At 42.3% G+C, this 14,523-nt stretch overlaps 1 protein-coding gene across 6 annotated transcripts in view; it reads right to left on the reverse strand.

Moving 5' to 3' along the window:
• LOC126469782 (uncharacterized) overlaps positions 1 to 14,523 on the reverse strand; it is a 510,509-nt gene that overhangs the window by 44,026 nt on the left and 451,960 nt on the right. For all 6 annotated transcript variants that reach the window (XM_050097021.1, XM_050097018.1, XM_050097023.1 and 3 more), the window contains 2 exons: positions 12,543 to 12,692; positions 8,853 to 8,967 (listed from right to left, as the gene is read on the reverse strand). In XM_050097021.1, the coding sequence (XP_049952978.1) occupies positions 8,853 to 8,967; positions 12,543 to 12,692 (265 nt within the window). The remainder of the gene's footprint in view (positions 1 to 8,852; positions 8,968 to 12,542; positions 12,693 to 14,523) is intronic.

The following is a 14,523-nucleotide window of genomic DNA, read 5'->3' on the forward strand; positions in this document are numbered from 1 at the left end:
TTCCCTCAACTGAATGGTAACTGGGTGAAATGTGTTGACAACATAATTTCATCTACTCACAAAACTTTTAGAAAATCTGACAGATTAATGAGTCCTAATTATGAGCATGTTCTCTTATATACTGGGAAGTATTTTCCAAATATTCAAAATGTTGTATGACAGAAAGACTCTAGGAAAATTATGCTAATGCATAGATGCACTGTATTCTCAAAACAACATCTCGAAGAAGCCAGATACAGATTCAAACAAACATGGAATCAACCATCACCTTTTGTACCTTGTTCTGTGATTTAAAACAGGAGAAAATATTGAGAAAAATCAGTTATATTGGAAATCTGCTAGTACTATTAAAATTATTGAAATAACAACAACATATAATACACAAAAACCAAACACAGTGAAGCATTTAACTTGATCAATGCCAGTTTGAAATTTATAACAAAACATAAGATGGAAAATACATGTAGTGCACATAAATAGCATTCAGATAATGATTTTGAACCTTCTCAAAAGATGAATTACTGCGACAAGAAGTCCAGGCACTTTTTGTTTCAGGTTCCAAAACAAATATTTTGTGAAAGATACTGAAGTAATTGTCTATTTCTGATAGGAAACAATTCATATATAAACACAAAGTACACAGCTTAACATATTGGCTTTGAAGTTTTCCTATATACAAGTTACTGTGCCCACTTACAGGAAACACACTAGTACATTACTTATTTACTATGCTGACTTATAAATGTTTTAGTTTTGAAAGTGTTCTATGCATTAATTACTGTGCTAGCAGAATGACAGGAAAGTTTCAATATTTCAGATTTTATGGTATTTATTTTGTGGGGTACCTGAAAGAACAAAAACTTGAGCATCACAGCCAGAACTCCAGAAATAATCAGCACAGAAAGACGTTAGAATCTCTGGTAACTCAGTTGCAGACTGTGGTCTGTCTGGGTCACAGGAAGATATTTGAACCAAGCCAGTGTTTGATAAGCTACAGAACAAGATGATGAAAGTTTTGTCACCTTACAGTTTACACAAAGTGTGTGTTATAGATACTTAATGTGTGCTCATCCTGTGACTAAGCACTCCATCTGCTACAGTCTAAGGAACAAAGCTACTGAACAGGTAACATTCATTGGTTATTACTGTGGTTCACAGTGAATGCTGATGTGGTAAAGTAATGTAATATATTGCCTGTTTATCTTTTGCACTGTATGAAACACTAGAATGCTTTGCAGAACAACACAAAGTCCTGTCCCATCACAGCCAGCATCAGAAACACAATTATTTGCACAGTAGTCTATCATGAACCAAAAACTAGCCACATAACTATTAAAACATCTGTTTATTTCTTGAACTACAGCCCTTAGGAATAGACACAGAACAGTAAATTCTACAATTAGATATAAGAGAAAGAATAGTGAACAACTGAAATGATTTGGTGATTACAAATCACTTTCATAACAGGTTATTAAAATTGTGTAGGAAACTGCTAACGAACATATAATTCTTAGTGAAAAAAGTTTTAAGATCTATGAAGGTTCTCCAAAAACTGGTTACTGTAATGTCAAAACCAGAAGGTAAGGAATTAATGGTCTGAACATTTGTTATGAGCTGTGTATTTAGTTTTGTCTCAGCAGTTGCGAAACTCTAATGACAAGCGTAATCACTGCCTGCAGTAGAAAAGATATTCAGAGCTGAGAAAGAACGGCTGCTCAGCTAACTTTGTACCTAGTAATACTAGTAATAGCCTGCACACAAGACACTCTGCACAAGTGGCCCAAAATTGATAATGACAGAACTCAAGACAGCATGCAGCAGCTGCTTCTGCAGCAGTTAATTGGTTAAAAATATCCTAACAGAAGTACTTTGCTTTTCAATAAATAGCCTAAGACTAATGATTCAAACTAGAAAATGATCAAATGAATCACCCATTCAGCCATTCATTGGTTCATTTACCAGCTGTTGTTTATCTAGAAACTATGATAATGTAACACTTTAGACTCTCTCAGTGGATCTGTTGAATATATCAGAAACTACCAAAGGATAATGTATTATGAACAGTATGAGTAGCAGTTTATTTACAAAACTATGTTTACCTAGGTTCATGCACAGAAAGGAAACCGAAGACCTTGCTTCTGCATTGCAACATAATCACTACAGTAATTACAGCTTTTCTCTTGTATGCTCCCATAGAAAATGTTGAATGCACCAAGGTGCATGTGGGTAAATAATGTTTTAGTTCAGCACAACACTGGCACAGTGCACCGACCATCTTTTGTTGTGTACAGCCTCTCACAATATTCCCAGTACTCCACAATTTTATTTGAAATAAGATGGGAATTCTTATATTTCTATACCCACTACAGCAGACAAATGGAGCAAATAATTTTTCTGTCAATATTATGAACTAATTGTTGTAACCATGGGCTCCCTTTAAATTTTGATTAAGGACAATTGTTCTGTTTTGGTACTGTACAAATATATCATCTATAACAGTAGTATGCCCATAGAAAACAGTTAACGATGCAGTCAAGTGCCAGGTTTTGGGGATAGGTAGACCCACTATTGAGAACTTAAAATTGGATTGTCTAATTATGGATGGATGGATGGAAAATGATAAAACCCATCCTCACGAATAAAATGTAAAAATAAATCAGCCGATGAGGCGTTGTCAGATAAAACTGCAGCAACAAGTCGGGTAACCCAAGATTTCATCGTTGGGCAGTCAAAGTGGGCAGTGCACCAGAATATGGTCCACTGTCAACTGGGTGCCACACCGACACTCAGGTAGGTCTTCATGGCGCAGGAGGTAACCGTGGGTCGTCCAAACATGGCCAATGCGGAGCCAGCTGAGGACGACTGATTCCCTGTGAGATGCCTGCATGGAAGACTTCCACACATTCGTAGACTCCTTAATGACGCACTGTTGGTTGTGTGTACCGTTATGCCATGCCGTCTCCCAAAGCCGAAAAATCCTGTGGCAAAAGTCAGAACGCAGGTCAGGTTCAGAGATGCCCATCTCCAGAAATGGTTTCCGCATGGCCTGTTGGGCCAGCCTGTCAGCAAGTTCGTTGCCTGGGATGCCGATGTGTCCTGGGGCTCGCACAAACACGACTGAATGACGGGACCAGTCAAGTGCACAGATGGACTCCTGGATGGAGGCTACCAAAGGATGGCGAGGGTAGCACTGAACGATAGCTTGTAGGCTACTGAAGGAGTCAGTACACAGAAGAAATGATTGCCCGGGGCATGAACGGATATACTGAAGTGCACGAGAGATGGCCACCAGCTCTGCAGTTAATATATTGCAGCCATCAGGCAAGAAATGCTGTTCAAAATGGCCTCTGTGGACGTAGGCAAAGCCAACATGACCATCAGTCATAGAACTGTTGGTGTAAACCACTTCAGAGCCCCAGAACACGTCAAGAATCGAGAGGAAGTAACAGCAGGGAGTAGCAGGAGTAATTGAGTCCTTAGGGTCATGTGAAAGGTCCAGACGAATCTGCAGGCTAGGTGTACACCATGGAGGTGTATGTTGATGGAAATGGATGGGATCTGGTAAAGGGAAGGATTCCAGTTCAGACAGAAGGGATCACATGCGAACCGCAATCATTAGCCCTGACCTGAGCTGCTGATGCGGGAGATGAACTGCTGCAGGTGGAAAAAGGAGACGGTAATTCGGATGCTTAGGAGAACTACGAATGTGTCCAATGCAACTGGCAAACAGTTGCGTATGTTGGATCTGCAATGGAAGGACTCAGGACTCCGGCCTCCACCAGGGCACTGGTCACCGGACTCGTTCTAAAAGCTCCTGTCGCTAGGCGAACTCCACAATGGTGCACTGGGTTGAGTACACGCAACACTGAGGGCACCGCCGAATCATAGATCAGACTCCCATAGACAAAGCAGGATTGAACAAGGTCTTTGTAGAGCTGCAGCAGAGTAGAGCAATCTGTACCCCAATTGGTTTTGCTTAGGCAGTGGAGGGCATTGAGGTGCTGCCAACACATCTGCTTAAGCTGACGAAGGTGAGGTAGCCAAGTCAATCGGGCATCAAAAACCAGTCCTAAGAATCAATATGTCTCCACTACAGTGAGTGGATTGTCATGAAGGTAAAGTTCTGGTTCCGGATGAATGGTATGATGCTGACAGAAGTGCACGACACACGACTTAGTGGCCGGAAACTGGAAGCTGTGGGCGAGAGCCCATGACTGTGCCTTGTGGATGGCTCCCTGTAGGGACCGCTCACCAACACCAGTGCTTGTGGAACAGTATGAAATGCAGAAGGCATCTGCATACAGAGAGGGTGAGATGGACGGCCCTACAGCTGCTGCTGCTGCTGCTGCTGCTGCTGCTGCTAGACCATTAATGGCCACTAAAAATAGTGATACACTCAATACAGAGCCCTGCAGGACCCCATTCTCCTGGATATGGCGGGCACTATGGGAGGCACCAACTTTTGACATGGAAAGTACAGAGCGACAGGAAATTCTGGATAAAAAATCAGGAGCGGGCCTCAGAGACCCCACCCGTATAATTTGGCAAGGATATGACGTCACCAGGTGGTGTCATAAGCTTTGCATGGATCAAAAAAGATGCTAACAAAGTGTTGGCATCTGGAAAAGGCTGTTTGGATGGCAGACCCGAGGGACACAAGATCATCAGTGGTAGAGCAACCCTGGAGGAAGACACACTGACATGGAGTCAGTAGGCCACGGGACTCCAGGACCCAACTCAACCGTTGACATACCATACGTCCAGCAGCTTACAAACAATGTTGTTGAGACTGATGGGCTGATAGCTACCCACATCAAGTGAGTTTTTGATGGGTGTGAGCACCACAATGATGGTGTCCACCCGCCATTGTGATGCAAAGATGCCATTGCACCATATCCGGTTGAAGATGATGAGGATATAGTGCTTGTAGTCAGACAAGAGATGTTTGATCACCTGACTGTGGATCTGATCCAGCCCAGGAGCTGTGTCAGGGCAATGTGCAAGTGCACTGAGGAGACCCCACTCTGTAAATGGGGTGTTATAGAGTTCACTGTGGCATGCAGTGAACAAGAGAACTTTCCTTTCCATCCGCTGTTTGTGGGTGCAAAAGGCTGAGGGAGAGGGGGGTGGGGGGTAGTTCTCTGATGCAGAGGCTCAAGCATAGTGCTCAGCAAAGTGCTTGGCACTCACGTTTGCATCGGTACATAGCACGCCATTGATGGTAATGCCACGGACACCTGTTGGGGTCTGGTACCCAAATAGACATCTGATTTTTGTCCAGACTTTGGAGATGACATATGGCACCCAATGGTCGACACGTACCTCTCCCAACACTCCTGTCTCAGTCGTTTTATAAGCTGGCATTCACAGGGACAGAGCCGCTTAAAAGCTATCAGTTGCTCTAGAACAGGGTGTTGCGTATGTCACTGTACAGCTCACCGATAGTCTGTAATTGCCTCAGCGACTTCTGGCGACCACCAAGGGACTGTCTTTCGCTGGGGGCACCCTAAAGAGCAAGGGATCACATTTTCTGCTACGTAAACAATTGTGGTAGTCACCTGCTCAGCCATCACATCCATGTTACCATGTGGGGCAGAGTCAACGGTGACATCAGAGGTGAAAGTTTCCCAGTCTGCCTTGTTTAAAGTCCATCTGGGCAGGTGTCCATGGGCCTGACACTGGGGCAGTGACAGGAAGATGGGGAAGTGGTCACTATCACACAGGCCACCATGTGCTCTCCAGTGAATAGATGGGAAAAGTCCTGGGCAGCAAGTTGATAAATCAGTGGCCGAGTAACCACCCCAAGACACTGAAATGAGTGGCAGCCCCAGTATCTATGAGGAAGAGGTCGAAGTCGAACTGAGACAGTAAAATTTCGGCATCTTTGCCTCAACCAGTAAGCACAGCGTCACCCCACAAGAGGGTTACCGGCGTTAAAATCTCCCAGAAGTAGGAAAGGTTTAGGGAGTTGATCAATCAGTGCAGCTAATACATTCAGATGTACTGCACCATCCGGAGGAAGATATACATTGCAGACAGTTATTTCCTGCGTCGTCGACATTCTGACAGCCACAGCTCCAGGAGGGGGTTTGAAGAGGCACAGGTTCACTACAGACTGAGTTTAGTACATAAATGCAAACTCCACCTGACACTCAATTATAGTCATCACGGTTTCTGTAATATCCCTTATAGCCCTGGAGGGCATGGGTGCACATTGCCAGGAACCATGTCTCCTGGAGTGCAATGCAGAAAGCAAGTGTAGAGCATAACATTTGCCATAGCTTGGCCAGGCAATGGAAAAAACCGCCGCAATTCCACTGGAGGATGAAATCATCGTGAGACTGGGAAGGCACGGAAAATTCAATGAGGCAGTTTACACCTCAGGGTCACCTGCTGCCACTGACTTTTGCCTGAGCAGTTTATATCCATTGTGTCTGAGGGTTCGGCGAGATCCAGGTCCTCAGCGGATGACAGAATCTGTACCCCATCCTCAGACGCAGAGCTTGTAGGTAGTGGTGGTGTAAGTGTCACTGCAAGTTCCTTGTTCTTAGGGGTTTTCTTTTTCGATTTCTCGTGCTGTTCCTTGGGTGTCCCTGGCTGGGAGGACTTCACTGAATCAGTCTACAGGATGGAGGATGAGCACGAAGCCCTATGACAAGTTGCTTTTGGGCTCATCAGCCGCTGGCAGGTGTCATCTTTCTCGCTAGCAGTAACCTGGGAAGGGAGTGACCCAAGACACCCCTTCCTAGCGAGAGGAGCCAAAGAAGCCTTACACCTCTCTGGGTCAGAAGTGGGGACTGAAATCCTCAATGGTTGGGGGGCTGTTGCTCCTAAAGTAGGTGGTGCGGGAGCAACAAGGAAAGAACTGCCCCCCACCATCAAGGAGACAGGTGTAGTCTCGCAGTTCTGAGAGGCGACAGGAATTCCACGAATTGATGGGGTGAAAATTGTTCTCGTAGCAGTGGCACATAAGGAGGTCATAGCCACAGGATGTACGTGCTCAAATTTCCTCTTAGCCTCAGTGTAGGTCAGTCAGTCCAGGGTCTTATACTCCATGATTTTCCTTTCCTTCTGTAAAATCCTGCAATCTGGAGAGTAAGATGAATGATGCTCTCTACAGTTGATACAAATGGGAGGTGGGATGCATGGGGTGTTGGGATGTGATGGACGTCCACGATCTCGACATGTGACACTGCAAGTACAGCGGGAAGACATATGACCGAAATGCCAGCACTTAAAGCACTGCATCGGGAGAGGGATATATGGCTTGACATCACAGGGGTAGACCATCACCTTGACCTTCTCAGGCAATGTGTCACACTCTAAGGCCAAGATGAAGGCACCGGTGGCAACCTGGTTATCCCTCAGACCCCGATCGATGTGCCAGACAAAATAAACACCTCACCACTCTAAATTGGCATGCAGCGCGTCGCCAGACTGCAAAAGAAGGTCCTTGTGGAATATAATACCCTGGACCATATTTAAGCTCTTATGAGGCGTGATGGTAACAAACATCCAACAACTTGCCAAAAATGAGTAATGCCTGTGACTGGGCAGAGGATGCTGTTTTTATCAAAACTGACGCAGAGCACAGTTTGGACAGGCCCTCCACCTCCCCAAACTTGTCCTCCAAATGCTCCACAAAAAACTGAGGCTTCATGGACATTCCCCATCAACTCTCGTACATACGAGGAACTGGGGCGAATAAGCTTCACTGCCATCCTTAGCCTGGCGTTCCTCCCATGGTGTGGCCAGGGAGGGGAATGACTTGGGGTCATATTTCTTAGCATTGAAGTTAGACTTTGCCTGCTTAGAGACTGCTGGTGGTGGATGACCAGCAAGAGATGATGTACTACGCTTCATGGCGTGTCATCTGCCCTGATGCCACCCACTCTGGCCAGGGGCCCTCTCCACAGGCACCACCCAGCTTCAGCAAAGGCCACCTGGCAGGATGGCCATTCCCGGGAGTCCCAATGCTCCAGGGTGATGGGCATCTACTCCTTGGCATACATGGGGAGTTAATAGTGCAGACACCAGCAGAGCGACACCTGTGTTGTTGGGGGGGCTACAACCAACAGGGTACATGGTGGCCCCACCACAAGGGACTGGCTACCATACTGGATACGAGGTACAAAGAAGTCTATGGTCATCATCAGCACATAAAATGACACTGCATAGTGGGTGGAGGAACACACCCAGGAAGGTGTCCTTGCTCAAGAGATGAGCAGGACTGCAATGCCACGACGAGAATGTGGGCTACAAATCTCAATGCACGATGGATACTGTGCACCATGTAAGGCGCCCTTGCCCAATTGGCTCGCTCTTCGGGAAAATTTTGAAAAATGGACATCAAACCCTACAGGGGATGATCAGAAAGGCCGAAATGTGTGCGGGTCTTTTTAGTCACCTCTTACAACAGGCAGGAATACCTTGGGCCTATTCTTACCCCAGACCCAGAGGGGGGGGGGGGGGGGGGGTTGTCTTATTATGAATCTTCTTTTACCATAAGATAAAGTGTCAACACTGAGGGTACAAAATGTAGTAAATTAGGCATTTACCATGTTTTTATTGCGTAACATCCAATGCAGTAATATTTTGGCATATAATACATCACTGTGATGAACATAAATGTGTTAAGTTTTCGGAATTACAGTCAAGATCCTGATTTCCATTTTGTCAGAGCATTCTTGAGGTAAGAATACTTAATGCAAACTCCATTATATCTTTTTTGTAATGAAATGCTCACTTTAACATCTGCAACAATACATTTTTGCAACTTTTCTATCATTACTATGAATCAAGTGTAAGAAAGATATTCCGATATAAAATTGAGTAACTTAAGTGCTACCTACCTGGCTCCAAGTAACTGTCATCAGCATTCCCCTCAATACCCAAAAAATTGGTGCGTTTTCTTCTGATTTCTTTTTTTATTCTCTTAGTGGAGTCAATCCTCTGAAGCCCTCTGCCCTAGAAATGAACAAAAACGTAAAACTAGCTACATAAAATTTTTAACACTGAGTAAATTTTCACTTAGTCCATGTTACAAAGTAGATAACTTTACAGTGCACCTTTGTTGAATTAGAAGTGTGCTAAGTTCATGGAAGAGCAACTAATCAGTCAACATTTCAAATGGGTGCAGTGTGCAATCCATGTTCAAGTTTTGTTGCTATTTCCTCTTCAACCTATGATCCTAGCCTACACAGAAACAAATCACTAGACATTTGAGTATGCAAGCCGTCGACGTGTCATGTCATCTTTAATAATATGAACTTCATTATGTGTATTCAGAGATATTTCCATGATTTTATACGGTGTACTAAGGTGAAACTGTCTGGTTACTCTAGAATCTTCCTAAATTTGTATGGGATTTTTATGTAAAACTTCATCAGGTTACCCTCCATTCAGAGGCTGTTGCACGCAGTGACTGTTCTGTTAGTTCAGAATTCTGCCGTCACAAAAATACCGGCATCAACTTGATTAATGATCAGGTTGTTGTGAAAAATGCACGGTTCTGGGAGTTGTTTGAGGACTTACTGCTGGGAACTGTTGTAGGGTCTGAGCCAGGGGGAATGAGGTAACACCTACCGTCTTGTCAATATGTAGCAACCATTTGCATTATACTATACGAGTACAATGAGTATAATTCTGAACCAAACAGAACTTCTTCCATGGTATGTCAGGTGAGATGCATAAACAGTATTATTAACAGAAATTCCATATACTGGTTGTTTTACACTTACAAGGAAAATCGGCTTTAAGGAAGAAAGAGGTTAGCACCCTCTATGTCTATAGCGGAATAACCAAATTGTGACAACCATGCATCTGACTGATGTTTGGCGCCATCTACGAACTATTTACTAAATATGACTAACAATATACTTATTATGTTTTAATAAAGGGAGACATAATATAAAAATAAATATGGCTTAAATATATCAACCAATAGATGTATACAGCACGTGTCTTCCAGTGTTTCATAAATTTAAAAAATGTTTTTAAACATTAAAAAATGTTTTACCCACCTGATGTAATTTAAATGTCTTAATAATAATAATGGACTCACAAGGAGTGAACATGGAAATTTTATTACTTGATGATAAATAGGAAATAAGTCAGACAACAATGTAAGAATTTTACTTATGTTCCATTTTATGTAATTAAATTTGAAGTGGTTTACTTCCATTGAAGTTTATATGTAGCTCACACAGATGGCGCCATGTAACCAACCGAGGTGTTCTCCACACAGCCCACCTTCCACAAACATTAGTGTTCAGTTAACTGTGGATGAAGCCTGACCAACAGGCATTACATGCATTGATCAAAAATGATAGTGGTATGTAATATACAAACCATATGAGTTAAGCCATTAATTACAACTTTTTTATGACATCATCTAACTATGTATGTGTTGTAAAATGGTTCAAATGGCTCTGAGCACTATGGGACTCAACTGCTGAGGTCATTAGTCCCCTAGAACTTAGAACTAGTTAAACCTAACTAACCTAAGGACATCACAAACATCCATGCCCGAGGCAGGATTCGAACCTGCGACCGTAGCGGTCTTGCGGTTCCAGACTGCAGCGCCTTTAACCGCACGGCCACTTCGGCCGGCTGTATGTGTTGTATTCTTAGCATTGAGAATGGCTAGTTTCTAGCTGAAATCTACATCTGTCAATAAAATTTCAAAAGGACAACTGGTAGCTGAAATCTATTATTTACATGTAAAACTTCTGTCAAATGCGTTTGGCAACCTAAGCCCATGAAATTTTTTGTTGTTCAAAGACTCAAACTAAGTCAGATTCACCTTTCTGAGCTAAGGTACAAGAACTTTGTGCAGTTAATGATCTTGGCATTTTACTTTATGGCGGAACTTCTCAGAAATTTGGTTTCTTCATTCCACCATATGAAAATTTTTCTTCTACATGCCACATAAAAAATATTAGCAACAAACCTGTACAGTGAAGTATTTCAGCAAGACATTCTAAACATATACCTTTCAGCCATTATCTAGCAAACATAATGATCAGTCTCAAATTTCTCTTCATAACGACGATGGTACACTGCCAAAATATCAGTTGAAGAAATTCCAAATATGTAACTACTATGCAGCAACTTCTTCAAATTTCAAATTTGCTACGAGAACTTTATGTTTCTCATAACATTGCTGATTAAAGTTTGGAACCCATGCTGCTGCAGCATTATAAACTGTTAGAACATAAATATTGCAGTTCTTACTTAGCAATAAAAGTAATTTCAAACATTGATACAAGAGACTGGTACAGCATGTTTACATCATCATATAATATGGCAGGAGTGCACAGAAAAATACAGCGCAGTGCTTTTTGCCCTAATGGATGCCTCTTCATTCAACAAGAAGTTGATGTTCCTAAGTTGAAAACCACGATGAATTGTTACACCGATGGCTCCAGAGATGTGACGACATATGTAGCAGGCATGGACATCTAATACAGACCATTTTGAGCACAGCTGGGATGCTGTGCTAAGCAACATACACACTTTGAACCTTACTCATATTAGTATTCAGGTGATTACTGAATGCCCGTAGATGACCATTGCTACCTGCCACTGTACAGACTTGAGATAATGAATTGCCAATGTGACCTGATGAAGATGGTGGTAAAGATAATTACGGAAGTGCATCTAAATCATATTTCTGATCAATATAAACCATGCTGATAAAAGTTGAACAGAACATAATGAAGTTACAAGGCACCAGTGGTCAACAGAGTGAGTTAATTAAGCAATACAATAAACAGGGTCATAGATCTTCTGTTAACAAGCTCAAGTCAATCTTGGTTAGTTGGCTGTCTGCAATTGTTATCAGAGATAACCGTTTTAACACTCATCAACCGGTCCTGTGTGCCAGTTCTGCTGTAGACAAAAGCAAATATGCATTTGGTAACAATCCTAGTCATAATATGGTAAAATATAGCATGTCTTGTTGAAGAATATTTTAAAATTCAAACAGTTAATTAACAATTGCAAGTATAAAAGGAATACATCTAAAAGCAAGTTACACGTGCTTATATCAGAAGTGTGAACCTAGAGCTAAATGAAATTACAGAATCTTAGTATCTTGAACAAAGCAAATATGTGAGTTATATACTGAATATTAATTGCATCCAGGGGAAAAATTCAGCTGCAGAAACCATGAAATTACCAGTTGAAACCTTTATGTGCGTATCTTTTAATCGTGTGCCTGTAACTTAATGTTTCTTCTTTATAGTAAGTAGCAATCTATCTTTTCCTACATTATTTATATTTCTACCTGGAGTTTCCATTGCTGATTAAAATTACCATACAACAGAAACTCTGGCTAGTACTTACCTTAAGGAGGCAAAATGCTGAGTACTTGCTGAATGAAATACTTTGAAGTAGAGAAATACTGTACCAAGATTTCAGAACATCTTCCTTCTTCAGGAATACAAGAGGATTTTAAGTTGGAAAAGTTTTGAAAGAAGACAAAACAGATAATTAAAGACTCTGATCATTTTTACTATTAAGTATAGTTCACTACTCACTCTCTGTACATGTTCATCATCACTATCAGACTGAGGCGGCGGCGGGGGTGGAGGCTTTTCCTTTGGTGGTTCTGCTGCTGTTACAGGGCCAAGTGGAAACGTGAGACCAGCCACAATTTCAATTTCACTTGAAAGATTTAGTGGTGGAATCTGGTAGGAAAAAAAACTGATATTTAACTCAGACATTAAGTTCTTGTGTGTGTGTGTGTGTGTGTGTGTGTGTGTGTGTGTGTGTGTGTGTGTGTGTGTGTGTGTGTGTGACACACACACATTTGTTTAATAGTGATATGTGGATACAAAAGAGGATACTGAAATTTTCAAATCTTCATGATCTTTCTCCCTGAATTACACACGAAAGGAAACAGAAGAATGAAGAAAATTAGGCAGACACTATAAGTGTGGAAATGCTGGGTTAGAGAATGGGACAAGATGCCACCCAAAAAGGGTGAGAGGGTTGAGTATGGGATAGTCTTCTATCCCACACCACTCCTACTGCCAGATAGCCCACCCTTTCATCTCTTATGGCATGCCAATGTAGCCTGCATCCACATGAGGCCGGGCAAGATAATGACATTACCCCACTTGGACAGCAAATGAGTGGGTCCAGTGTTATCGCAAGCTGCAACAGTCAATTGCATGGATTCAGGGCATTAACACGTGTCACTTTACAGTTTACAGCCCATTGAGTCAGCGGCAGTTCTTCACTGGGCGGCAGGAACTATGAGCCAGAGTTTGTCGAGAGAGATTCTAGAATTCGAGCTTAGCAATAGTCTGAAGACAGCAGCTGCCTGTCTGGATTAAGCCACCTACAGTGAACAGTCCACAAGGATAGGAACTGCACATTTCTTGGAATAGTGTTGTTGATAACAGACTTTGTCTCTGGACAGGTGTACCTCTGGAAGTGACTTGTGTTATGGAACTTAGTTATTAGCCCGGGCAGATTCACGTATGTGAATAACCTGAACTAGATGATATGGTTTACATGTATGCTGCAATAAATAAGTGTTCTATTTCATTGTACTAATTAAACTGTGTAGTGGTGTTCCGGTACATTATCATGACTCAGGTGACTGACACAGTCAGTTTGATATCAAACTGCTATACATTAGATAGAATGAATGCCAGAACAGGTCAGGTAGGGGGGGGGGGGGGAGGGTGGAGGGGGGGGGAGGAGGGGAGGAGGGGAGGGGGCAAGGGAGAGGGGGGGGCTGTTTGTGTAACTAAGACGAAAGGAATCATTATTCTAGTTTATTATTTTGGATAATTACCCTGTTTTAGAGTTGCATTATTTGATTTATACGACCAACAGAACCACATCATATTTTAGTACTGTACACAAATTTGTGGAAGGTAACACGTTTGTGGAAGGTAACACGTTTGTGGAAGGTAACACGTTTGTGGAAGGTAACACGTTTGTGGAAGGTAACACGTTTGTGGAAGGTAACACGTTTGTGGAAGGTAACACGTTTGTGGAAGGTAACACGTTTGTGGAAGGTAACACGTTTGTGGAAGGTAACACGTTTAAGCTGTTTTTCAAATTTTATACGAATATTCAATATTCCTACCACATCAAATCTGAATAAAAACTCAAGCTCTTGATGGCAACAGTTTTCATCTTCATAAAGAACAACCAATCTTAGCATCCCAGCCAGAGAAGGCAAATGACATGATTTTTCAGCTGCCTAAGAAGATAAGAGTGTAGCTGAACTTCATTAATGACAGTCTTACCTCAGGATGCCTAGAATTTACAACACCTCTCCTCAGCATCAGAACAACTATACTGATCAATCCAGTTTGCATCCATTGCAGAATGCCAAATACATTAAAATCACTGATTTACAAAAATCAGTGATATCTGACCACATTCTTAGTCACATAAATGACCATAAAATTATGTTTAATTACACAAAATGTAGTTCTGAACACCATAGTACTGGGACATTGCCCACAGAAGAAGTCTTAACCAGGACAGCAGCCAAAA

The sequence above is a fragment of the Schistocerca serialis genome, chromosome 3 (assembly GCF_023864345.2).
Source record: "Schistocerca serialis cubense isolate TAMUIC-IGC-003099 chromosome 3, iqSchSeri2.2, whole genome shotgun sequence".
NCBI lineage: Eukaryota > Metazoa > Arthropoda > Insecta > Orthoptera > Acrididae > Schistocerca > Schistocerca serialis.